The sequence below is a fragment of the Oreochromis aureus genome, linkage group 17 (assembly GCF_013358895.1).
Source record: "Oreochromis aureus strain Israel breed Guangdong linkage group 17, ZZ_aureus, whole genome shotgun sequence".
Lineage (NCBI taxonomy): Eukaryota > Metazoa > Chordata > Actinopteri > Cichliformes > Cichlidae > Oreochromis > Oreochromis aureus.
The window spans coordinates 26,785,058-26,810,383 of record NC_052958.1 but is presented as its reverse complement, the minus strand read 5'-3'; the positions used below and the strand labels follow the sequence as shown (position 1 = coordinate 26,810,383).

Sequence of the window (25,326 nt, the reverse complement as noted above, 5' to 3'; positions counted from 1 at the left end):
TTTATTTTGATAATATTGTATACTACCATGCCAATAAAGCATTTGTCTATATATATAGCGAGAGAGGGAGAGAGAGAAAGCGAGAGAGGGTGTTGTATACAAAGCAAGGACTTTCCTAGTAGTACATGAACGCGGCACGAAACACGCCCCTCTTCATCATCACTGGCACTCCCACAATGCAGCGGGGTAATGTATTAACATGGCGTCAATGGTTGCTGTTTTGACCAGGGCCGTGGGATTTGAAAACATTATGTAGACCACAACCATGGAGATAGCTAAATAATAATTTCCAATCAACTTAAGAGTTCGAAAGTAAGTCAGTGCATGCTCTGTTGTGTTGTAACGGTTTAAGCGTCTCCTTTGTGTTTTTTATGACTTGCTGCTGTGTAGTAAGTGAGTGCCAGTATTATTTATTTCCCGTAGCTAGCTCAGGCGGACGACCGGGCACCGCAGCTAACCCTCAGTAACATTACGGAGAGGGCTAACAACGTACTCTGCAGAGCAAAGCAACCCCAGGAAGTAAGCGTGAAGCATTCCCATAACGTAAGACGGTACATTTTAGCTTTAATGGTGAGCTTTTTAAGTTAATTCTATTTTTAACGCATAATTTTTCTCTGCGTGATCCCCCTCCCTTATTTGTTGCTCGGAAGTTTAGCTAACTGTGTGTGTGTTAGCTTTCGGTATTGAGTTTAAGTTTGTTTTTCTCTAAACTGAAACTCATGGAAGCCCCAACGAGTAGTCATGTCTGCAACCCCTAACCTGTGGTTTATTGTAAAACGAAATTAATCTCCAACTGCGATAGTGGAGGTGGATTTCCAGGAACAGACCTGGGAGGAAAAAGCAATCAGGGTGGTAAACTGTCTATTTGGCATTTGTTTTTGATCTAAAAACGCTAGTTTAATTAAGTTGGAACTGTGATGCTAAATTTTGTTTGATTAATTTCGACATTTTATAGACAAATTGGTCTGTTGCTTTATGACGAATGAAAATGATCATTAGCAGCAGTGTGGATCTCTGTGCTAAACGATTTATCTTTTAACTGAGAATATTACAAACAGATTAACGAGCTTTATAAATTGTACTGTATGTGCATATCTGTCAGTTTTTGTTTAGTGTTCTCACACAAAGATATTTTAGTTTGATTTCATAAAAACTTGTTGATGTGGTAACTTGGCTCTGGGTTTTTCTCTGTTCAGATTGGATAATGCACAATAAAAATGATCTGTTTGAACTCTAAAGACAAAGTTAAAGTTGCTCTCCACATAAAGCAACTTTTCTAACTTTTTTTAAACACAACATCTTTATTACTTTTAAACAATGATAAATCCTTTAAACAAAAGAGTAAAAGATAAAGATCTGACTCAAAATTAACTCAACACTTCCTTATTTATTTATAACTTGGTTATTCACCTTTTTAGAGTCAAAGTCCACTCTTTAAAAAAGGGAAAAACAATCTGTCGTTGCAAAAAAAGTTTTTAAATAAACAATAAAGTAACAATTATGAACTAAAGTTTTTTTTCTAAGTTACTCGTTCAGAGTTTACATATGCATTCGGCTAGTCAGCTTCACCTGAATTGTTAAAACAATGCACAACATATTATTTTACTGCAGATGCAATTTATGTCTTCTTTTCCTAGACTTTGGGTGGCTTGCCTCCCTGGCCATCTTCAGTGTGGTGTTGACTCCACCAGGAATAAGAGCAGAAGAAAAAAGGGATGGATGAGTCCTTAAGTCCAGTAAAGCCAGTCAAACAGTCTCAGCTCAGAGGAGCTAAAGCTTTATCCACTGAGAAATCAAATAAAGAGACTCTTGTGCAGAGAGAGGGTCATAAGTCTGCAAGCCGCAGCAAAGAAAACAGCACGACTGCCAAGGATGAACATAATATAGGCAGCCAGGTTAGTCGTGGGCCAGGCAAGACTTCTACAGATACTCCCCAGGACAAGAGAAGAGGTCGGCCATCCAGATTGAGTAGGCTGACTGGAAGAACGGGTTCTGGGGAGAGAGGTAAAGGAAAAGGCGCAAGCTTACAGCAGCACCTTGTGCCACAGGCTTCTGAGTCCAGGGCATCTCTTTCTGCAGACAGCAGCCCCTCAGCAAACAAAGAGAGCAGCTCTTCTGTAGTGCCTGTTACCCCTGACAAAGGGCTTACAGAGCAGGCCAGGAGCTCTATTAGAGCCCTGGCAAAAGAAAAATCCCACGGTGGGTTGTAAAGCATTTTTCCTGAAGTAAAGAAGTCTTCTTCACCAAATGGAGCTCCAGTAAAGTGCTTCGTGTTTGCTGTTTTTTAGTGTTGAAAGCTGCAACACTGATGCATCAGTCTGTGCAAGAGGGCCCAGAGGTGAGGCCCACTGTGGAGGAAGGACCTCTCACAGAGCAACAGCTGGGCCTCCGACAGGCAGAGGACCGTCTCCGCAGAGACTACATCTACCGACTGCTGAAAGTGAGAAAACCACTCAGTATAACCTTTGTATCCCAAATTTTAATAATATGTATGTATAATATGTATGTAATAGATCCAGAGTAACTTACTAGTAAATTACTAGAAAGTACAATAAATCACAAAGAATTTTTTTTAATTTATATTTTTCCACATGTATAAAAATTTTAAAAAGCCACATCTTAATTTGAATGTGTTCATAACTTTATTTTTGAGGTACACATTTTTATGATACTTATTTTCATAACAGCAGCACAAATGAAAATATCCAAATATCAAAATGTGAATGGCTCTTCTGTAAATAATAAAGGGTTAACTAAAGCTTGAGGACATTTTGGCAGTAAGGTCTTGCCTTTACATTGGAATAAATCAGCTTACAATTTAGCTATGAAGCAGATTGTTACTGTACTATAATAATAGCCTAGTTAAATTAAACGTGGGAAAAATAGTGGCACACAGGCAGCTCATGTGTTAAATCTCATTTTCATTTTTGGTGCTAACCTAAATGTGATCATTCTAATTAAAACATTGATGCACTGATCATTAATGGCTAATAATTTCTGCCTCATATAAATGGGGAAAAAAGACTAAAAGGCTCATTCTAAGAGAAAAGTCTGAGTAAACTCTCAAGATTGAGCTCAGTTTAAATTGGACATATTATGGTATTGTACTATTTGGACCATGGTGATGTCCCTCAGTTCTTCTAATTGGCTGCTCCTCTTAAAAAAAAAAAAAAAAAAAAAAACACACACACACACACACACACACACACACACACACACACAAAAAAAACAACAAAACAAACAAACCCAAACCATTCACTTCCTCATAATATTTGATATGAACATTCAGTTTTTAAACAGGATGTATAACAGAAGATCTATTCTTCCTAATTTTCACTATTTCATTCTTCTGTTACCTTTGAGTCATTTTCAGAATGTCTTTTTTTTTTTTTTTGTACTGGGCACTTGTTATTTTTTTTAATCTCTACCCAGCATGGCAAGGTGAGATCCATTGTTTAATTATCAGCTGGAGGAGCCAAATAACAAATCCCCCACATGTAGAGAACATAAATTGATTGCCTATGTCTTTCTGTTTTTACAGCAGTCCCCTGAGTACCCAAACTACCAGTACATATGCAAGCTGTGCTCTGTGCACATTGAGAACATTCAAGGAGCACACAAACACATCAAGGAAAAGAGACACAAAAAGAACATAATGGTAAGTACTTATGATATGCCAGTGTTTATCTGAGTGCACTGATAGGAAGAAAGTAGAGTAGTTTACACATTCTGCTTGTGACATGTTAGGAGAAACAAGAGGAAAATGAGCTGCGTGCCCTGCCACCTCCTTCTGCTGCTCAGCTGTGGGCTGTCAATGCCGCTGTCCTAGAAACTGCCAGGCAGCAAGGGATATCAGATGAAGACTTTGAGATTCGAAAAACAGTTGTCAGCAGGATGGAGATCATTATACAGAGACACCTCACAGGTTGTATGATGTGATCGCATCCAGTCAGTTCCTTGATTTTGTCTTTATTCCAAGCAGTTGGCAGTCTTTCTGTGAGAGTTATTCTGCGTAGACTATACATCTTCTGATGTTGATTCTTTGGTTTCCAGCTTGTTCGCTCCGTCTCTATGGTTCGTGTCTTACCCGTTTTGCCTTCAAGACAAGTGATATCAACATTGATGTCACCTACCCTCCCTCAGTAAGTCTGCTGCTAACAGTTTGCAATCCATTTACTTTTAACATGAAAGCACAATGACAGCAGTGACCTTTTCTTATGTCTGTTCAGATGACACAACCTGAAGTCTTAATTCAGGTGCTGGAAATCCTCAAAAACAGCCGTAAGTTTTCTCAGTGCAGTTGCATTTTATATTAAGTTGATGTGCTTGTTACAAACAGTAATTGATTATTTTCTCCCTAGCCGAGTTTTCTGAGGTGGAGTCAGACTTCCATGCCAAAGTACCTATCGTGTTCTGTCGGGATGTTAGCAGGTGAGCATGAGCAGGATCTCTTTTTGTCCCTCCATGTTGTATCTCTATGACACAGCATTATCTTCAGTGACAGAGAAGAAGTTAAATGTAAGGCTAGGTAGTAGAGTAGCCTAGGTAGACTGGGAAATTTTAAGTAAAAGTTTAAAATACCTTAAACCATTTAGTTCAAGAATTGGGTGCAAAAGTTTAAATTGATTTTGAATTTTCTACAATCCACAGTAAGATCAAAATTATACACAGGTTTGAATACAGTTCCAATCAAAAGTTTAAGACCACATGAAAAATGGCAAATCATATTTTGCATGGTTGGATCTTAACAAGGTTCCAGTAGAGCCTCAACATGCAACAAGAAGAAATGGGAGTGAGATAAAGAAAAACAACAATTTTTAGAGCATGCAATTTATTGAAAACGTTTAAACTGAAACAGGCCATTTTACACCTGATCAAAAGTTTAGGACCACATGCCTTTAAATGGCCAAATCTGTGCAAAAATGTGGAGTCATTGTCATTTTCTGTTAGGTAGTCACTGTCATGATGTTCTGATGGTAAAGATAAAAAAAAAAGTTCCCTTTTTGAATGTGTTTGGGTTGTTGAACTGCATAAGTAGGGTCTTTCACAGCACGCCATCGCTGCTGAGGTGGGGCACAATAAGACAGGTTAAAAAAACAAACAAAAAAAAAAAAAAACTTCACCAGCACTGAGCCGGAGGATCCAGTTGGCTGTCCGTCAAGAAACTGGACGATCCTCGACCCAAATAAAGGGCATTACTGGTGCCGACTGCAGCCCCATAACTATCAGACGGCATCTGAGACTGAAGGGCTTCAAAAACAAAAAAATGTCTTCAAAGGCCTCGTCTCCCTGAACGCCACAGAACTGGCCAGAGCACCAAACATAGAACATTTAAAAGGTGGAAGAAAGTTTTATTCTCTGGTGAGGGGAGAGAGAAAAAAAGAAAAAAAAAAAAAATTAACCTTGATGGTCTGATGGATCCCACTTGCGATGTTTTCTACGCGCCACAGTGGAGGGGGGGGCCATAATGAAATGGGGTGCCTTTTCCTTCAGTGGAGCAATTGAGCTTCTGGGGGTGCAGGAACGTCAAAAGGCTGTTGGCTATGTCCAGATGTTGCAGAGAGCATCTTTCATCACTAAGGGGCCCTCCTCTGTGTGGTTACGACTGGGTTTTTCAACAGGACAATGCTACAGTACACAATGCCTGCAGGACAAGGGACTTCTTCCAGAAGAATCACAGGTTTTTTTTTGAGGTGTGGTCCTAAACTTGATCAGCTGTAAAACATCCCATTTCAGTTCAAGCATTGTTTAAAACAAAAACAAAAGGTTTTGGCGCACTCCCATTTCTTCTTGTTAAATGTTACGGATCTACTTGGAACCTTGTTAAGATCCAACCATGCAAAATATTATTTTTTTTTTGCTTGCTTGCCTTTTGGTCTTAAACTTTGGATCAGGACTGTATATACATACAACCCCAGTAACATTTAGATAAATGTCGCTTTAACAAGTTGCACCTTGACCAGATGGTTTTGGTAGCCATCAACAAGCATCTGAGATAATTTTGACTGTATATTTGACTCTACTCCTTGGCAGAATTGGTACTTGGCTTTTAAGCATGGCGCACAAATTTCTAATAGGGATAAGGTTGGGGCTTTGGAAAGACCCTTTCAGAAGCTTATGCTAGCCTGCTTTATCCATTCCAAAACCACTTATCCGGGATCATTGTTCTGTTGGAGCACCCAATTATGTCCAAGTTTTTAGCAGTCTGTTGATATGAGGTGAAATTAAAGAGTTTGGAGACTTTATCATTCCCTCCACTTAGTACAGTCTACCAGTACCACAGACGGCAAAAAACCCTGAGAGCATGGTGCCTCCTGCACAATGGTTGACAGTTAGTACATTGTTCTTAGGTTTCAAAGTCTCAAGCGAGACAGCCATGATGTTCTGAAATGTCATAGTCACCCTCAAATCTGCATCATTACCTCCAAAACAAGGACTAAAGTGAGTGCAGGAAATGGTGATTTGCAGTCCAAAGCAGTGGAGTTTGAGTAAGACACTGCAGCGCAACTGAGTAACATGAACTGCTACAGCAACGACCTGGTTAGGTATCTGTCAGGGAAAGACAGCAGAAGAAGGGCTGAGGCTCCAAGGACAAAAAGAGTGTGAGAGAGAGAGAGAGAGAGAGAGAGAGAGAGAGAGAGAGAGAGAGAGAGAGAGAGAGAGAGAGAGAGAGAGAGAGAGAGAGAGAGAGAGAGAGAGAGTGTGAGTGTGAGAGATATCTATCTATCTATCTATCTATCTATCTATCTATACATACATATGTGTGCCAGCTTCTTGTGATGTTAAAAAATGAGACCACAAAAGATTTCAAAATATCTCCCACCTTTAATTTAACCCATAAACTGTACAATTCAAAACAAATCTGTTGGGGTAAAAATAAGTGTAGATTACACAGTGTTCAGTCTTCTTGGCTACACACCTGCCATCAATTAAGGGAGGCTGATTAACCCCAAATAGAGTTCAGCTGGCCTAGTAGGATTTTCCTGACATTTACCATTTTCTGTTGCAGCAACAGCCATGGTTAAGAAAGCTGACAAAGCATCTCACTGTTAAAAGGTCAAGCGAAAGGTACAAGAAGTCATATCCAATATTTGCCCACCCTTCCTTGCAAAAGCAAATCAGTCATATTGTAAGGGCATGTCTTCTGCAAAGTCCTGTTCAGGTCACCTCACAGATTTTCCATTTGATTTAGGTCTGGGCTCTGGTAGAGCTGTTCCAAAACTGTTTTCTGGTGAAGACATGGTATGGATTTGGATGCATACTTGGGTCATTGTCGTTGGTGAAGAGGTGATAATAATCCTTAGCTTTCTAGTACATGTTTGTAGGTTTTGGGCTAAAAGGGACTGTTCACAATCTCCTCTCCCCCCCCAACTAAAAGCGCAGCTCTAGGTAAATAAAAGCAATCCCAAATCATAAGCAATGCTTCACCGTGCCTGTGGTGCCCTTTTGATAGAAGTTTTTCTATTCCTCTCACCCACACTTACCTTTCAGAATTGTGGTCAGAAAGTTCAGCTTTTGTTTTCATCAGATCGGAACACATTTTCTCTCATGCCTTTTGGAGAGTTGATTTCTTTGAAAGTTGTAGCCAGTTTTTTTTGTTTTTATCCACTTTGATATGTATGATATATCTAATGCTTTGTAAATGTTTTTTGTAAACTGACTAATACCTTTCGACAATGAGACTTCTTTGATGCTTTGTAGGCTCTTAGCAAACCATGACTTCTGCTGTAGCAGAAAATAGTAACGATCTGGACAGCAGCTGAACTCTATTTGGGGTTAATCAGAGTCTCTTAATTGATGGCAGGCATGTTCCCAGGAAGTCTGTTGTAATACCTTTTGATTTATCACAGTATTAGTTTAAGGATGTGGACACTTATGCAACCAGCTTAATTTTTTGAATATATTTTTTCCTAACAACTTTGTTTTTCAGTTGAATTGTACAGGCTCTAGGTCACATTAAAATGGGAAAAGTGTATACACTGTTTATGTCCACTGTATGTATTACGAAAATAAATATGAAAATTCTAAAGTAAGTTGTGAATTATCAAAATGTATCAAGTGCCCTGCCTATATAAAGTCTGTGTGTGGGAAATCATTGAGGCCTGCAGTCTGATATTGTTGTTTGTTTTTTAATGTGACATCTTTCAAATTATGAGCCATTATGACAATTAGAATTTGGTCCAGCTAATTATCATCTTCCCCCACCTCTGTTTCTGCACAGCGGCCTGATGTGTAAAGTGAGTGCAGGAAATGATGTTGCTTGTCTTACAACCAATCATCTGGCAGCCCTGGCTAAACTGGAGCCCAGATTGATTTCATTGGTGTTGGCCTTCCGCTACTGGGCGAGGGTAAGCCTGTTTCTGACACTCAGAATGCATACACCTAATACATGTGTCATTTGTTTAGTGCAAAGGTAGTTCTCAGCATGTTGTCTCTTTGTGTCATGATACTTGATAATTAATGTGTTTATGAAATGATACAAAGGATATAGTGGATGATTTGGATATGAAAACTGACAGACCAGAAATAATGATGATGTAATGGAAGTGTTTTTTGTTTTTTTTTTTAAATCTCTTGTTAAATGAGTTATTTTTAACCTTATTTGTGTACAAAGATAAAACTTAGATGCCCAAATGGCAAACACAGATGATCTGTTGGTCTGTATGATGTATTGTTTGGACCAAAATTAAAAATTTTGCTTTGATGTTTCGCTGAAGGCTAAAATAGATTTTTTTTTTTTTTTTTTTTCCCCCGTTTATATATTTATCCACACAGTTGTGTCACATTGACTGCCAGGCTGAAGGTGGCATCCCTTCATATTCCTTTGCCCTCATGGTCATCTTCTTCCTGCAGCAGAGAAAAGACCCTATCCTCCCTGTCTACCTGGGCCCCTGGGTAAGTTACTGAGAAAGGGCCACTCTGTATCTGTGCTCCTTGGAAAATAACCAACCTTAAACAAAATTATTTTTAAATCCTTTTCTTTATATTTTAGAACCTGGAATAGGGTTGGGAGATATAGTCTCAAAATTACATCTGAGATTTCTGAGAGTATTTCAGTAAAGTTTGCGACAATGACATTTCTGAGAGTATAGGAAAAAAAACAATACAGAACAATGATCGGAGCATACAGCTTCCAAGCAGCAGCATTTATAAGTATAAGTGAATGAAGGGCATTTACCACCTTCATCTTCAGTGAGTTACTGTCATTAGTGACACTTTACCTATTTCAAAGTGTGAAATGTATTGAACCAGCAGCAGCAGCAGCATTATAGTGCAATTGTAGTGATGCAATATTATACCAAGTGGCACAGCATACCTCAAATGTAAACACAAAGGTAACCACCGTAGCGTTTTCAGTTGAAATCTTAAGTAAACATAGAACTGCTTAACCTTTTTGTTTAAGAATAACTAAAGTAACTTAACTGTGTAATGCTTCAGGAGCCTGTACAATAGTGTAATATATTAAAACTGAAAAATGTTGCATCTTGGGTTCAGTTTTTTAACCCGCTGTGGTAAGTGGTAAACCCACCATGTAACCACATCAACAATTTCCATCCACTGTTTGCGCTCTACATTAAGTGCAACTTGCAAGTAAGGTTACACATTAGAGAAAATAAATGCATAGTGTTACTTTTTGACATGATATGACACTTTCATATCATGTCAGTATCAAGTGTTTACCAGTGGTAGCAGGGCCCAGACAGTGTAATGTTGACAGTGTCTGAGCATTTAATGGACAAAATGACACACATTTTCTGTCTGTGTGTCTTCAGGAGAGTTGGGTAAAAAAAAAAAACCACAATCCCACATGGCTCGAGTCTCTATTTGGAAATTAGGTGTAAACACAAGATGTTGATGGAAAATTGTATCATTCTTGTGACGAATGGACACATTAACTCAAAAAAGTACAACACTAAAAATATCCTGTGTTGTTGCTTAGATTATCTCATCAGACTTTCTGAGCACTATGCTGTGTGCCCTGCATGTGTAATAAGGAAAACTCTTCTGATGCTCCTGCTGTAAATCATTAGTTTTCTTTAAAGATGCCTACCTATACTATACCTGTGCATTTATCAAAAGGTAATGATAAACTCACTGTCTATGAAATGTTAACAGATCTTTTTTACTGTTAGTTTTTAAAAAGATAAATAAAACAAATAAAATAGTTTTTATGAGACTTGTTGCAATTTTACCACATGGTTACAAATGTGGATGACAAAGGGTGAAGAACAGAAATGATTTCATTACAAACTTGATCTAATGTTCACTGAGATTCATTGCTTTTTAGTAATGTAAGGTCTAAAAACATCCCCTGCAGAACATGATGTGAGAAGGTGTCAAGCCTAATGGCAGTAGCTTCTCTGTGTGAGTGACGGAGCTACTTGTTGTGCTAGTTAAACAAGTCATGCCACAATAACGATGCACACCTGCTATAATCACAATGAGTAACATACAGAGATTTCTTAGCTTTTTCACACTTAAGTTGTAATCTGTCAAATTTTTATTTAATCTGGCATCCAATGATTAGGGAAAACAACATAATCAGAGTATATTGGTCCTTTCCTTTGCTGTAGTGCATTATTGGGCTCTCTTAAAGCTCACATTCACTCGCTGTTTATTTCAGTTCAAGTCAACATGACTGAACCATCTGAGAAGTTTCTTCAGTCCTAAAACTAAAGAAGCTTCTCGGATGAGAGGTGAAACATCTTCAAGGAAACTTACAGAAGTCCAGACATTTTACTTTTCAAGCTCCTTAGACAGGAAGAAGAGTAGTTCTTATATACCCCTCAAACCAAACTGTTTGCGGATCGTTTTGTGTAAACGGAAAAAAATTTTTTGGAAAGGATGTTGCTTATGAATTTTTTAAAAGTATATTTTGATGCTTTAAGCACACCATCTCTATAGCTCATGTTTCCAAAACTGGGCAACTAACAATCTTGAGTGAGAAATGGCATGGCAGGCTAGAAAAAATATGTACATTTAATCTGCAGTTAGGTGATCTTGTAAGCCTGCAAAGCAGAAATATGGCAGCTTTGCAGCCTTAAAAGTGTTTTTGGGGATTTAGACATACAATACTTTGCAAAGGTTTTGATCCACCTTTTATTTCTTTATATTTTGCTGGGAAATCGTAAAAAGGTGTGGTGATTTTTTTAAATGTGCAAACATATAGTATTAAAGAAACCCTATAGTTCTTCTGTCTGAATCAGGTGATGAGTAAACTACAGGTTTACAATGGTTTGGTTTGTTTTCACATAGAGAAAAATTCAAGTGAACTCTGAGCCAATCAAAATGTGTCAGTCTGCTTATTAGGCAGATGTATCTGGGGTGGGAGCAACAAAAGTAAATACAAGAAGAAAGTGCTATGTGAGAAAAGTAAGAATTTACATTCATTTTCCAGCTAGTTGCAAGCCCTTACAGAGCTTTTACATTTATAGTGCAGAGCACTTTCCCATATTTAGAATAAACAGCATATTTTGCTACAGGACACTTTCTTAGCTTGGGCTGGGGTCACTTTCATGCCACAAACGAACCACTCGAGTTCATTTGGAACCATAGCGAGACCACCTCCTCCAAAGTGTCTCTGTGCAGTTGCTTGGGTCGACACCCAAGTGTGATTACTGTGTTTACACCTAAACAAATAAACCCCACCAAGGGGAAAATGAACCAGAGTTTGATTTAAACTGACCAAACTGGTGTGAAAACATTCTAAGAGAGGCTTGCTTTTGTTTTGTTACCTGTCATGATCTCACAGCACCTCAATAATGTTGGGATCTGGCTCTGTAGGGGACAGTCCATGACTTGCTTTGTTCCATTATGTGTTTTTCGGTCTGTATGATTTGACTGCATTGGTTTTTGATGTCATTATCATGCTGAAAATGAATTTGTTGCCAAACATTTCCAGATGGTGCTGAAATCTGACAGTATTTTTAGTCTTCATAACTCCATTAGTTTTGACAAAATTCAAACACCACTAGCTGGAATGCAGCCACAAATCATGACGGAGCCTCCGCTGTGTTTTACCGTAGACACTCCCTGTTGTACCTCTTTGCTGACCTCCTCTTTACGCATTGACAATGATTTGAATCACAAATTCAAAAATCAGATTCATCACTCCATAAGACCACTGATTTTCAGTCAGGCTTCTGCCTTCTGACCTTTGCAATGCATCAAAAGTATGACAGTAGTAGAAAATGTAGCAGTGATATCAGATTCTATGGGTTAAACTGGCTTTTAAACACAAGCTAGTCACCTCTTTGCTAACTGTTTTACTTTGCTTCTACTCTCTGTTATGTTTGTCTTTGCTTTGCTCCTGCAGATTGAAGGCTTTGATGTCAAACGTGTGGATGAATATCATTTGACTGGAATTACAATGGACATGTATGTCCAGTGGGAGCATAGACCTCCGACCTCTACAGAAGGCCGGGGAGAGAACAGAAACGAGGCCAAGGGAGAAGGCAGGACCAAACCTCAACACCGCAATGATGCCCCTAACTCAGAGGGCTTGGTAAGATTTATTTTACCTAACTCGGTGACAGTGTTGATACTCTCGCTTTTGCCCCTGGGTTTTGCTCTAACCATAGCTGCTTTCACCTAAAGATCCGCCTAACCTTCAACGTGGGTAAAGATGTTGCACTGGGCCAGTTATGGTTGGAGCTTTTACGTTTCTACACACTGGAATTTGCACTTGAAGAATATATCATCAGCATCCGCTTAAAGGACCTCCTCTCTAGGGAAGTGAAGAACTGGCCTCGCCGCAGGCTTGCTATCGAAGGTAAGAGATAGTTCTATTGGAAAACTCACTTTCCAAGCATAGAGAAATGGAGAAACTAATTCATTCTTATGTTCCTAGATCCCTTTGCCTTGAAGAGGAACGTTGCTCGAAGCTTGAACAGCCAGATGGTCTTTGAGTACATCCAGGAGCGTTTCAGAACAGCTTACAAATACTTTGCTTGCCCTCAGAAAAAGGGCACTGGAGGACGCCGAACAAAGAAGAAAGCAAGGGCACAGGGTGTAAAATTGGAAGAAGCTGAGAAGAAAGAGCCTTCATGTACGAACAAGGACGAGAACAATGTCAAAGGAGAAAAAAGCCAGAGTGTTCAAAGAGGGCACCAGGGATCAAAGGAGGACGAAGAGCCTGACAATGATGATGAAGATGGTTCAGATCCATCCAAAGAAAGGAATGAGAGCACTTTAGACACCCGCCTCATGGACATGCTTCTCAGTGAGGGAAACACACCTTCCTTCTCCCCCAATGGCCTGCTGGAGAGTGACAAGGAAGAAGAAGAAGAGGAAGAGGAGGATAACGGAGTTTCAGAGGATGACGGGCCTGTTGCACCAGATGATCTGCACTATGTGTTTGACAAGATGATTTTCACTTGTGGAAAGGTAAATAGTAATTAATATCATCCATCCATTGGATTAATATTTGTAAATACCTTAGCAAGATTTTGTATGTAGTGTAGTTTGAGATGAGGCTTCTGACCTGTTTGTAATAGAAATCCATTAAACTTGTTGCTGTAGTATAGAAGAGTCATCATCTTAGCTGCTCATGCCACATAACTGTGTGGTTTGCGTGTTCTCCCTGTAGCGGGTTATTTTCTCACCTGTTGTGGGTTATTTTCCAGTTACTCTGGCTTCCTCAAACACATGCATGCTAGGTTAATTAGTGATTGTGAATGAGTGTGAGCGGTTGTCTGTCTCAGTGTTAGCCCTGTGGTAGACCTGAGACCTGTCCAGGTTTTACCCCACCTCTTTCCCTTTGACAGCTGGGAAAGCTTCCGAATAGAATAAGAAAATGAATGAAAGGATGGGTGGATGGATGAGTTGGTGGGTCAGTAGTTTTGAATTGGTTTATTTATTTGAAAATCGTGTCAATGCAATAACTTGAAAAAAAAACACATTGTAGGATTTTGAAGTTGATAACGTAGGTGTGTCTACTTAGAGGCTGAGTTGTAGCACTGGCAGTTCCCAGTATTTTTAAGATTGCTACAGTATGACTTGCTTCAGTATTTAGACACATTAAAGCAAACATAAGGAAATGTTTTCAAGCTTTGCAATATGTGACATTTGGAACTGTTACATAACATTGAAGCCGTTCCTGGACATTCATTTTCCTGTTCCAGCCTCCAACTGTCGTATGCAGCATTTGCAAACGAGATGGTCACCTGAAGGACGAGTGCCCTGAAGACTTTAAGAAAATTGAGCTGAAGCCTCTGCCCCCTATGAATGACCGCTTCCGAGAGATCCTCGATGGCCTCTGCAAACTATGTTACTGTATGTAGCGAACATTGCACTTCTGACTTGTTTCACTTTAGCATTTTCCCGCAAGGAATCATTTTGCTTGTATAGCCATTATCTTTGAGTAAAATAAAAACCAATCTTTCCTTCAGTGTATCGTGTGCAGCTGGCAAATTCCTTATGATTATATGTGATAAAAAAGTAAAGACTCTACAAAGCATAAGAAAAATATCAAAAATTCCTTTAATACATGAGAAAACAAATAGCAACAAAAGCAGATAATTCTCACATTGCTCAGTCTGAAACCAGCATTTCAGCATTTCTTAAAAAAGAAAAAAAAACTTCAATAATTAAGGCATCATTATTTCTTGTTTTCTCTTTGTGTGTGTGTGTGTGTGTGTGTGTGTGTGTGTGTGTGTGTGTGTGTTCCTGATCTGCTGTGGTAGATGAATTGTCACCTACACATGCTGAACAGCAGAGGAGGGAGCAGATCCTTGCTAGCCTGGAGAGGTTTATAAGGAAGGAATACAATGGTGAGCCTGAAACAAACTAGTGCAAACAGAAGTCTCAGATATTTCTCTCCATTTCCTTGGCAACTTTGCTGTGTAGTGTTACTGTGTGTTTTGCACAGTTTAAGTTAAAAGCTGTCAAGCAGTTGACAAGACACAATATATTGAGGAATAGATTCATTGTGAAGCGACTGTTGAGTTCCATGAACTTAATCAGTATTTGCAGATTTAGTAGAACTGATAGAGATGAGTTTAGAGAGTACAACATCACTGTGAGAACACTTTAAAAGACTGATGTGCCTTGTTTTTGTTTTCTTTTTAAAACGTCCATGTTTCCACAGAAAAAGCCCAGCTTTGCTTGTTTGGATCTTCCAAAAATGGCTTTGGATTCCGTGACAGTGACCTTGACATCTGCATGACTCTGGAGGGGCATGAAACTGCAGAGGTTTGCAGACAAAACATCCAGATGCACTCACCTGAATAAACATATGACCATTACTTCATATGATCAGTGTTTAATTTATTTTTTTGGATCTGCCTGAACAGAAGCTGAACTGCAAAGAAATCATTGAAGGCCTTGCAAAAGTGCTCAAGAAGCATACAGGTCAGTTAAAGTGTTCCTATTATTTCTCCCTGAATAATTTGGTAGGAGACTCCTGTCTGTGTGGAAGAACTGACTTTAATCTCATAATTTCCATCATCTCAGGTTTGAGGAACATCTTACCTATCACCACAGCTAAAGTGCCTATAGTGAAGTTTGAACACAAACAGAGTGGTTTGGAGGGGGATATAAGCCTTTATAACACACTGGTAAGTGGTAGATGCCCTCATTATCACAGTTGTCATGTAATGTTGTAAGAGATGTTTTATTTTGTCAAATATGTTGCATTATAAATTAATTTGGAGGGTTCTTCTTTGTAGGCTCAACACAACACCAGGATGCTAGCTACATATGCGGCTCTGGATCCACGTGTGCAGTTTCTGGGATACACAATGAAGGTCTTTGCAAAGGTATGTGAAAATTGACAATCTGGTTTTGTAACCAGAGTACTCAGGCTGAGTATTCAGTGATCTATGATCCTTCTTGGGTGTTTTCAGAGAAGCACAAATTCAGTATTTGCAAGCGATATCAGCCCATTCTGACTCTAAAAGGTGGAATGAGTGTTCGTGACAGCAAACTGTTGAGTTTAGTTCTGTTACTGTGAGTTCTGTTACTCCCACCCCATACCAGTGGGAGTAACAGAACCAACACAGCAAGTAAATGGAAGCTGTATAAAGACTCATCAGCATTGAGACCAGTGCACAAACAAAACCAAAAAAAAGACAATTAAAGTGCAGTTATATTAAAGAGAGTATGTATACAATAATGCTCAATGTACAAATAAACACATATCCACCTGCATGTTTTCAAACATACATGAGCTTATTCTTCTGATGTCTGCACTTGACCTTAGCAACGGGTTTTACAACAAATGTTAGCAGGGTTTTCTTCCCGATTAAAAATCGTAAATCTCACTGAAAGCATAATACATGTATGTTAGTCTGTTTTTGTTTACCTTTATTTAACAGTGAGCTACTGTTGAAATCAAATCTCTTTTACAAGGAAGAAAATGCAACAGAACATATAAGATCTATAACATGATTTAGTGTGCCCTCTAACAAAAAACATCCACAGGTAGCATTCACCACGTTCCTTATTGTTTCCCAGGAGTGTCGTCTCTTCCTGTAACTAACCCACCTTTTGTCCTCACAGCGCTGTGACATCGGTGATGCTTCCAGAGGGAGCCTCTCTTCTTATGCTTACATCCTGATGGTGCTTTACTTCCTGCAGCAGAGGCAGCCACCTGTTATTCCTGTCCTGCAGGAGGTATTTACCACTGATTAACTCAGTCAAGTGCTGTGCCTGAAACTTCAAGAGGCTTTTTTAAAATTATTTTTGCGTTTAATTTCATGAAGTAAATAGCTCTAAATGATGTATGATGTCTTTTTAGATCTTTGATGGGAATACTGTTCCCCAGCGGTTGGTAGATGGCTGGAACGCTTTCTTTTTTGATGACCTTGAGGATCTGGTGAGTTGGAAAAACAAAAAACATAAGAGTTTCACAGCTTAGCAGCCACGTTAAAATGTCTTATGGCAATTATTTAGAAAAATCATTTAAAAGCAAGACCTAAGTTAACTTTAGTCTCAGAGTTCCCTGGGGATTTAAAAACTACATATATTGAATAATCAGTCAAATCTAATTAAACAGCACACACACAAAAGCGGCAAGTACAGTGTGTCTTGTAATGACTCTGGAATTTGTCTCCTCTGTTCTCACAGCGTCGTCATCACTCAGAAAATCAGCAGAACACAGAGTCTGTGGGAGAGCTGTGGCTGGGACTTCTACGCTTTTACACTGAAGAGTTTGACTTCAAAGAGCACGTGATCAGCATTCGCCAAAGGAAACGCCTCACCACGTTTGAAAAACAGTGGACCAGCAAATGCATCGCCATTGAAGGTGCTCACATGGCTCTGCATCTCTGTCAACTTGATTTGCTTCCAGACTCACAGTTGTTTTAATCCCACTCATATGCTCTTCTTCTTAGATCCCTTTGATTTGAATCATAACCTCGGTGCTGGAGTTTCTCGTAAAAGTAAGTGCCTTGCACTCGATACAAAAAATATCTTATTGATGCATTCTGTAGAGTTTGAAAACTTGTCTTTGGTTGTGATAAAGTTTCCTAAAACCTCTGTCAAGTTATGGTGTAATTTTGGTGGTTGAACAATCTTACACAATTCTTGAGTTTTATTTCCTTTTTTCGTGCCAATTGAGCCTCCTACTGGGTTCAGGCAACTTTGAAATAATTGAGTAGCCAGTCTTACCTTGTGCTATAAAGGCTCACCCTCTACATCATTCATTCATCCTCTTATATCCTTCTATGTGGATCTTAGCGGCATGTGAAACATGAATGTTATTATTGTGATGTCATCCATTGCTTTCTGGTCCTGAAGTCTCAACATTAATGCTTATATAAAGTTGTTACTTGTGAATCCACTGCACGTTTAGTGAAAATGAGCCATAGCATACAGTGCCACCTACAAGGTCAGGACACTTGTCAAAGTGGCCACACTCCATCCAAATGAATATTAAAAATAAACAAATAACCCACCGTACAGTTGTTATGAAGGGGAAATATGTAGACAAATGTCAGGATTCTGTGTAAATCAATTCAGAACTGCTCTGGGCCTGGGTAAATCTGCAGAAGCTTGCTTCAAAGCTGTGAAAATGCCCGTTACTTATGCTGCCTCTCATTCCTCCACCAGTGACAAACTTCATCATGAAGGCATTTATAAATGGGAGAAAGTTGTTTGGAACTCCCTTTTATCCCGTCCCGGGCACTGAAGTGGTAGGTCATTCATGTAACACAGTTAAATGTTCAGACTTTGACTGCTGTCTGCTGTGTGTCCCAGCCTAATGGTGTTTTGTGTTTTGAATGTGTTCTGTTCTGTTGCAGGAATACTTTTTTGACTCTAAGGTGCTGACAGATGGTGAATTGGCTCCTAATGACCGGTGCTGCAGGATCTGCGGAAAAATTGGACACTACATGAAGGACTGTCCAAAGAGACGCAGGTGGTCCCCTCTTCATTCACAGAGATTTATCTCTCAGTTGGCTAGATTTCCAAGAAAAAAATGAGAAAACAAAATAAATATGCTAAAATACTAAGAACTTCTCTCAGTTGTTTTCTCTCACACCTTAAAAATACAACTAAAGCTGTGGAAGGAACTATCCAAAAGAATGTGGTCTTGACAGCCGCGCATCCACTGAGATCATTTCTCATGAGATTTCCATGAGCAATAGAACAATCAAGAGATTGGCCATTTGTATCTCTCAGGAAAATGTCAGGTTTTTTTTTTTTTTTAAACGAAAGAAATGGTAAGCCACTTCTTTTGTTCTCTACTTGTCCAGTTTCCTCAATTTGTTTCTAATGGGTGCACCCAAGCATATGCCAAGCTTTTGGTTAACAGCGCGCTGGGAATCACCTTGTTGGTGCAAACATTGTATTTGTGGTTGTCAGACTGTGTTGACTTTGGCTTTTTTTTGTAGATTAAGGTAAAGAAATGGAAACTAATGCTGTGTTCTTGGGACAGGCCAGTATTACCAAAGTACCCAAAGGTACAATTTAAAATTGGTTCTTGTCCGTCATGTGTTATGTGTAGACATCACACTGGTTCATCCCTTGCTTCTTTAAGCTTCTTTTTAACTGTTGACTGAGAAAGGGGCTTAACATCCGAAAAAACATTTCTCTGAAAATGGTCAGGTACAAGGACAGGACCGAAGATGAGTCACAAAGCAGCAATTGTCCTAAAAACTTTGAAAGACCTTCAGGAAGCCTGGAGACCATTGTTCAAGATACCTTACAAGAAAGGCAGGCTCATTGACAACAAAATGTAAAGAAGAGAGAGGTGGCTCAAGGCTTTTGCACAGCACTGTACAGTACAGAATAATATCATAATCATAATATCATAACTTTGGTGCCTAACATTTTGCTATTCAATCAACCAGCCATGAATGTTAAAGTACTAAGGCAGTGCACTGGACGTAAATTACTTTCAACTACCAAACTTCAGATACATATTTTCAGTCAAAGTTGTTTTTATTTGACTTGTACTAAATCTGGCACATATTTTCATACCTTCTTGTGGTGACATGATTTTTTTTTTTACATTTTTTTTTGTCAGAATGAAGAAGAAGGAAAATGAGAAAGATGAGGACATCAAAGAGGAGGAACGAGAGCCAAAGGATCGGCGTTGCTTCCAGTGTGGGGACATGGGGCATGTACGGCGAGACTGCCCTGAATATCGTCACCTCAAACAAAGAGCTGCCGGAGCACCAGGTCAGCACAAAAAAAGCTTCTGTTTTTCCCTTTGAAGTTGTGTATGAAAATGAATATTTGTCAGGATGATGTTTCCGTTTCGAGTAACTATTTTTAAATCTCAGGAGAATTGAAACCACATAAGCTAGCGCAATAATTTTTTTTTTTTGCATATGAAACCGGAGGAGTTGTACTTACATTTTATTTCATCAGCTTGTCCTAGGTCACGGTTTCCTTCCACATATGGCTTTGCAAAAATTGCATAAAAAGCACTTGCAGCAACAAAAACATAATATTCCAGAAACAGGCTTTGCCGATCAGCTGTTCATAGAACTTTCTAGGTTGGAATAGACATCAGCGCGAGCTGTCACATGTCGGCCATTGCCTGCCAAAACCAGAAGTGACATCATATTTTGTGGGAAATTTAGTTTTTCCCTTCAAGGCCTTTAAAAGCCTATAATGGTGTTTTTAAAAGTCATGTTTGACTTCATTCTTTTCTGTATAGTTTCTGAGATGCTTAGAACTCAAATTACACTGTTGGAAATAGTTTATTTTGCTGCACATGCTGTTTTTTTTTTTTTTTTGCAAATTTGCATTATAATATTTATTTTTGTTTTTCTTGCAGTATATAAAAATTGGTATATTGCAAAAATAAAACTATGAAGACACTCAAAATAATTTTCCTGTGGTTGGAAACAATTTTGTGCAACTTTTTTGTGGAACAAATTTTCTGTAACAAGAAATAAGTGTAAAATAACCCAAAACAAAACAAAAATGATTTTCAATTTTTTTTGTAGTTTATTGCACTTTTTTTTACAATTTATGTAGTTACTATGGATTAATGCATACATATTATTAAATTTTGGGATATAACAGTTGTATTGATGTATAGCAACTTGAAATACTACAGTATGTAAAATGGTAAATGGCCTGCATTTGTATAGCGTTTTTACTTAATCCCTAAGGACCCCAAAGCGCTTTACACTGCATTCAGTCATTCACACACTGGTGATGGCAAGCTACATTATAGCCACAGCTGCCCTGGAGCACACTGACAGAGGCGAGGCTGCCGGACACTGGCGCCACCAGGCCCTCTGACCACCACCAGTAGGCAAACATGGGGTTAGTATCTTGCCCAAGGATATTTGGCATGCAACCTGGAGCAGCCTGGGATCGAACCACTGCCCTTCTGGTTAGTGGCTGACCTGCTCTGCCACCTGAGCTACAGCCACCCCAAAAATAGAAAGATAAGCTCTGGCAGACTTGGTTCTGTGGTAGGTCTTAAAGGGTTAATACTAAAACAAACATGAAAAGAAGGTAAATTATTCCCTCCAAACAAAATGTATAAATTCTAAACGTGCTAATCAGTGCGTGCATGATTACATTGCTCTGCCCATCAAAAAGTCACCTGTGCGAATATCATCGGTTATTGGACTGGCAGTTGTCAGTTGGGAAATTTTTACATATCACCCAACCTTATCATGAGTCTCTTTAAAATCTTAAATATCAATGTATGTAAGTGCCCTAACAATTGATTTTGAGATATAATTATCAGATGTGGGACACATCAGATATTCTCTGCAGTGGGAGCTCAAAAGCTTATATGGCTTTTTATTCTTTTACAGCTTCTCACATGGTGCGAACTATAGTGAGCTCTCAGTCCATCCCTATTCCCCAGACAGCTGCAGACTGTCCTGGAAGGACCAGACAGGCCTCAGAATGTGTAAGTACAACAGTTAACCTTCCACACTACGCTTTCAAAATTATCACTGACACTGGCTACCATAGATGTGACAGAAGTTCGTAAGCGATGCATATTCACCACTGAGATGTGATTTTCTTTTTTTGTGTACCAATTCCAGTTCTGAGAACTATAAGTGGCAGCATGTAACAACATGTGATCAGCTTTTCTTCAGCATAGTTTTATTTTCATAATGAAGGAAGTTATTAAACTTTGCAATGTCTCTCAAACTACTCTAGGTCATAGGATCTTCTCTCACTTAAACAACTGAAAATTAAGTGCATCCTTCTGGAAAGAGATGCAAATAATTAACAGAAAATGAGTTTTACTGGGCATATTCAGTTAGTTTCATTTATACAGCGCCAAATGACAATAAGAGTTGAATCAAGGCAGTTTATATTGTAGGTAAAGAACCTACAATAATCCCAGCAATTGTGTTTTGCCATAAAAATAAAACAGATTGTAGTTAGTTTGAATTATGAATGAATTTAAGAAAACATGGTCCAAAATGTCTTCACTTTTATATCTGAATTCGATAAATCATGAACAAATAAAATTAGAACTTATTTGCACATCAGTTGTTCAGATTGCTGATTTTTAACTTCTTCCTTTTTTTGTTTTCTTTCTTCCTAATAGTCTGATAGTCGTCAGACTCCACCCTACTCACCACAGCCCACTGCTGTCCCCCCAAGTTCCACCCACTCCTCCAGTTCTCCTCAGCCCTCCCACACTAAGACCAATTCTGCTGGTCCCCTCAAGCAGTCTGCACATCCCCAGGTCCCGCTCTCTCTCCTTAGCTTTCCTACCTCCCACCCAGGCCAGTATCACCCAGGTGCACTCACTGCACTGGGACTTCTTCCCACCCACCAGCACCAGTCACACCAGTCCCAGGGGCAGTCTACTCACCCAGTCCACCTCCCCTCCACCTCCTGGCCCATCCACGGACCAGTCCTCACCTCGTCCTCTCCCACTGCCCCCTCTCCGCCTGGCATGAAATTCGCCCTGCGTTCAGCGTCCGGGAACGGGAGTCCCACAGGTTCAGGTGGAAACCCCAGCCCCATGAATCTGAATGACCCCAGCATAATATTCGCCCAGCCGGCGGGGAGACAGCTGGGCATCAGCGGGCCAGGACGGGAAGGACACTGGCACAACCACTTGGCACAGCCTGGGTCACTCATGGGCAATGGCACTGTAGTCAAGTCAGGTATTCACTGGGTGATTTGGGGACACTGTCCATCTGTGTGGGATTCTGTCTCTATCTTTAGCTTTAAATAAAAGCATCAAACCATTTCTTACTTTATTACACCATCACCTGACTCTTGTGCTCATGTATAGCTGCTTTAGAGTCTGCACTTTCTTTACAGAGAAAATCAAGGAATTATTTCATTCAGAAGTAAATCTGGAGTTTTTGTTCCAGGATGATGTTTCGGATTTAGGTTGTGTGTGCCTTAGGGAACTGCAGATCCCCGTCACAGCTAGGCGAGGCTAAAGGAAATGGTGCAACTGTTGAGGAAAAGTTGCCAAACCCTCATGAAACCCTTGATTGTTTCTTGACCCTGACAATTTAAAAATGTTAGTGAAAAGAACGAGCTACACTGGAGCGACAGTCTGCCCGAGCTCTGAGGCTTGTCAGTGTCAGTTTCATACGCTACCAGCTGTTTTAGTTTGTATTTAGTTGTTTTTATTTTTTTTAATTTTTCTATAATATTATAATAGTCAAAAGAATTTCATAAATTTTAATGATTTTATTTGTAAATGGATCGAATTTATGCAAGTAGTCAGCATTTTCAGTGTTGACCCTTCTGCAGTTCCCTGTGGCATGCTGATTCCAGCTCCTGATTACTACCTTATGGGTGCTGCACCCACAAAACACAGTTTGATTTGCAAAATGTGGACCAGGATTAAAATTCTTACCGGTACTGATTGTCTCTTTTTGACAGTTACAGAAAGATCTTTTTTCCCCTTTGTCTACAGAGTCTGGCCACCCGGCTTCGTTTGTAGCTGTGAGCCAAGGCTCTCGGTTATGGGAGCACAATAAAACCCCTCAGTACACTCTGTCTCCATCCTGGCCCTACAGAATGCCCCAGAACTACATCCAGCAGGGCAACGGAGGCTACCAGCATGGTAAACCCTTTGTGGCCCAAGGTTAGATATGATGAACAGCAATGTTTTTTTTTTTTTATTACTTTTGGAAAAGAGACACAATTTTTTTTTTTTTCTAAGGGATTTCTTTTCTTTTTGTTTAGGTTCTATGATGCATCCGAATCCCAACTTCCCACTGGTCCCTCATGTCCGGCATCCAGTGAATTTGAATTTCATCCAACAGAAGAAGTAAACTGGCATCTTTTTTTAATCAGGCTTATGGTCAGTAAAACAACGCATAAAGCATCATTTGATCACAAGACGATTTTTAAAATGAATTTTATCATTTTTGTACAGTTTTTAAGTTTTACTTTTTGTGTCATTACATTGATTTGTGATACAAATGTCAAATATTTTAATACCCCCGTTTTTGAGGGGGTCCAAAAAAGTGTTTTTATTTTATGTGTAAAGTAAGGAGGACAAATGTAAACCTTTATTTTTATTAGCTTTATTCATACTTTGCTTGCCACAAGATGAAGGCTTTGAATAGATGTTTGTTTTAAAAACAATCTAACATGTCACCCTAAGTATGTAGTGCCAAAAGCATTGATAGCAAGAAAAAAGGGGGAAAGTCTTAAATAATAATTAAAAAAAAAAAGCTATAAAAAAATAAACAAAAAAGCAAACCGCTTCACTGTGTCCTGTGTGTTCATTTCTCTTATCAATACTCCAGCATACTAGGTATGATCTAGTTTGCATTTGTACTTTGGTCATTAGAACTCAGACTACAAGCAATGACTGCATTGAGTCCATGTGGTGAGCAGAAGATTTGCTGAAATTGAATATTTCCTACCATCCAGGTACACTGGCTCCACTGAAAGCCCCCAAAAACGTTTGCATCCAGATGCTTAGTGGACTAGTACACATTGTAACATGAATATTAAGAGTTCTTTTATCTTTCTAATCACCTGTGCTGATGTTTCTGGGATACTCTAGAGAGTAGAAGCAGTAATGTGTACGACGTATATTAAAGATGCCCGTTGAAGAGATTTCTGTAGTCGAGTACAGATGTGACTTAAGTCTACATTCTTTCTAATGGCAAAAAGAAAGCAATAGTGCTGTTTTCACAAACCGGAACAAGGTCCTCAAAGTGTTTTAGAACACTAAGATAACAATTTTACAACAGCAATTTCCGGCTATTACAGTTGATTCAGTGAGCAGACCCTGCCTCTAAAGGCATGCACAACTAACCACAGCAGCACTGTGATCTAATCTTGTTGATCTAATCTTGCATTAATGTGATAAGTCCCACTTGATTTGAGATCGACCGCTGCTCTGAATCACTTTTGAATTAACATTCTGAGTATTTTCTTCTCCACTTTTTGTGGTTACAGCCCTGATACACTTTTTCTGCTCTGTATCGATATAATCCAATAGGAAGGGAGCCAAATCCTTGTAATTATAATACAACATGGGAAAAAATGAGCAAAGAAATAGGCAAAAATTATAATTGCAATGTGTCAAACCTCAGTATACAGCAGTGGTTAATGCTTTGGTGTTTCTTTATTGTAATTTAAAATGGTTTGGTACACACCACTTGTTAACTCTCCTTGGAGAAGGGTCTTATGGCACAGTTGCAAAATGTGTCAGAATGGCTGACAAAAAGACTGTAGCCATTAAAATAATAAAACAGGAGAACCCAAAAGATCCGTTAGAAAACCAAGATGTAAAAACTGCTCCCTAGAATTTAAATTAGAAAGTTGTGTGCAGTGGATGTAAGGACTGTACAGAAATGCAGAGTCATGGAGTTAAACATACCTGCACGGTGATGGTACCAGGCATGTACTGACAGTGGACCTCTATGTCTTGAGTTTGAATATCTTGAAAAAAGTCTTTTTGAC

At 39.2% G+C, this 25,326-nt stretch overlaps 1 protein-coding gene across 8 annotated transcripts; it reads left to right on the top strand.

Annotated features, from left to right (window-relative positions):
• Positions 1 to 151: 151 nt before the first annotated feature.
• tut4 (terminal uridylyl transferase 4) lies at positions 152 to 24,115 on the top strand. 8 transcript variants are annotated; one of them, XM_031751374.2, is made up of 32 exons: positions 152 to 312; positions 424 to 570; positions 1,638 to 2,004; positions 2,080 to 2,199; positions 2,289 to 2,440; positions 3,542 to 3,658; positions 3,748 to 3,925; positions 4,054 to 4,142; positions 4,230 to 4,281; positions 4,362 to 4,431; positions 8,222 to 8,348; positions 8,776 to 8,895; positions 12,317 to 12,505; positions 12,598 to 12,772; positions 12,851 to 13,386; positions 14,124 to 14,274; positions 14,685 to 14,771; positions 15,089 to 15,192; positions 15,294 to 15,351; positions 15,454 to 15,557; positions 15,669 to 15,758; positions 16,501 to 16,614; positions 16,739 to 16,816; positions 17,068 to 17,245; positions 17,334 to 17,381; positions 18,052 to 18,134; positions 18,243 to 18,358; positions 19,469 to 19,623; positions 21,228 to 21,325; positions 21,980 to 22,547; positions 23,318 to 23,488; positions 23,590 to 24,115. In XM_031751374.2, the coding sequence occupies exons 3-32, from the start codon at positions 1,716 to 1,718 to the stop codon at positions 23,676 to 23,678; spliced, it is 4,506 nt and encodes a 1,501-aa protein (XP_031607234.1). In that variant the 5' UTR covers positions 152 to 312; positions 424 to 570; positions 1,638 to 1,715; the 3' UTR covers positions 23,679 to 24,115. The 8 variants fall into 8 exon arrangements, with proteins under 8 accessions (XP_031607234.1, XP_031607230.1, XP_031607231.1 ...); XM_031751370.2 differs by having other exon boundaries at positions 424 to 519; positions 1,638 to 2,199; XM_031751371.2 differs by having other exon boundaries at positions 424 to 543; positions 1,638 to 2,199.
• The last annotated feature ends 1,211 nt before the right edge of the window (positions 24,116 to 25,326 follow it).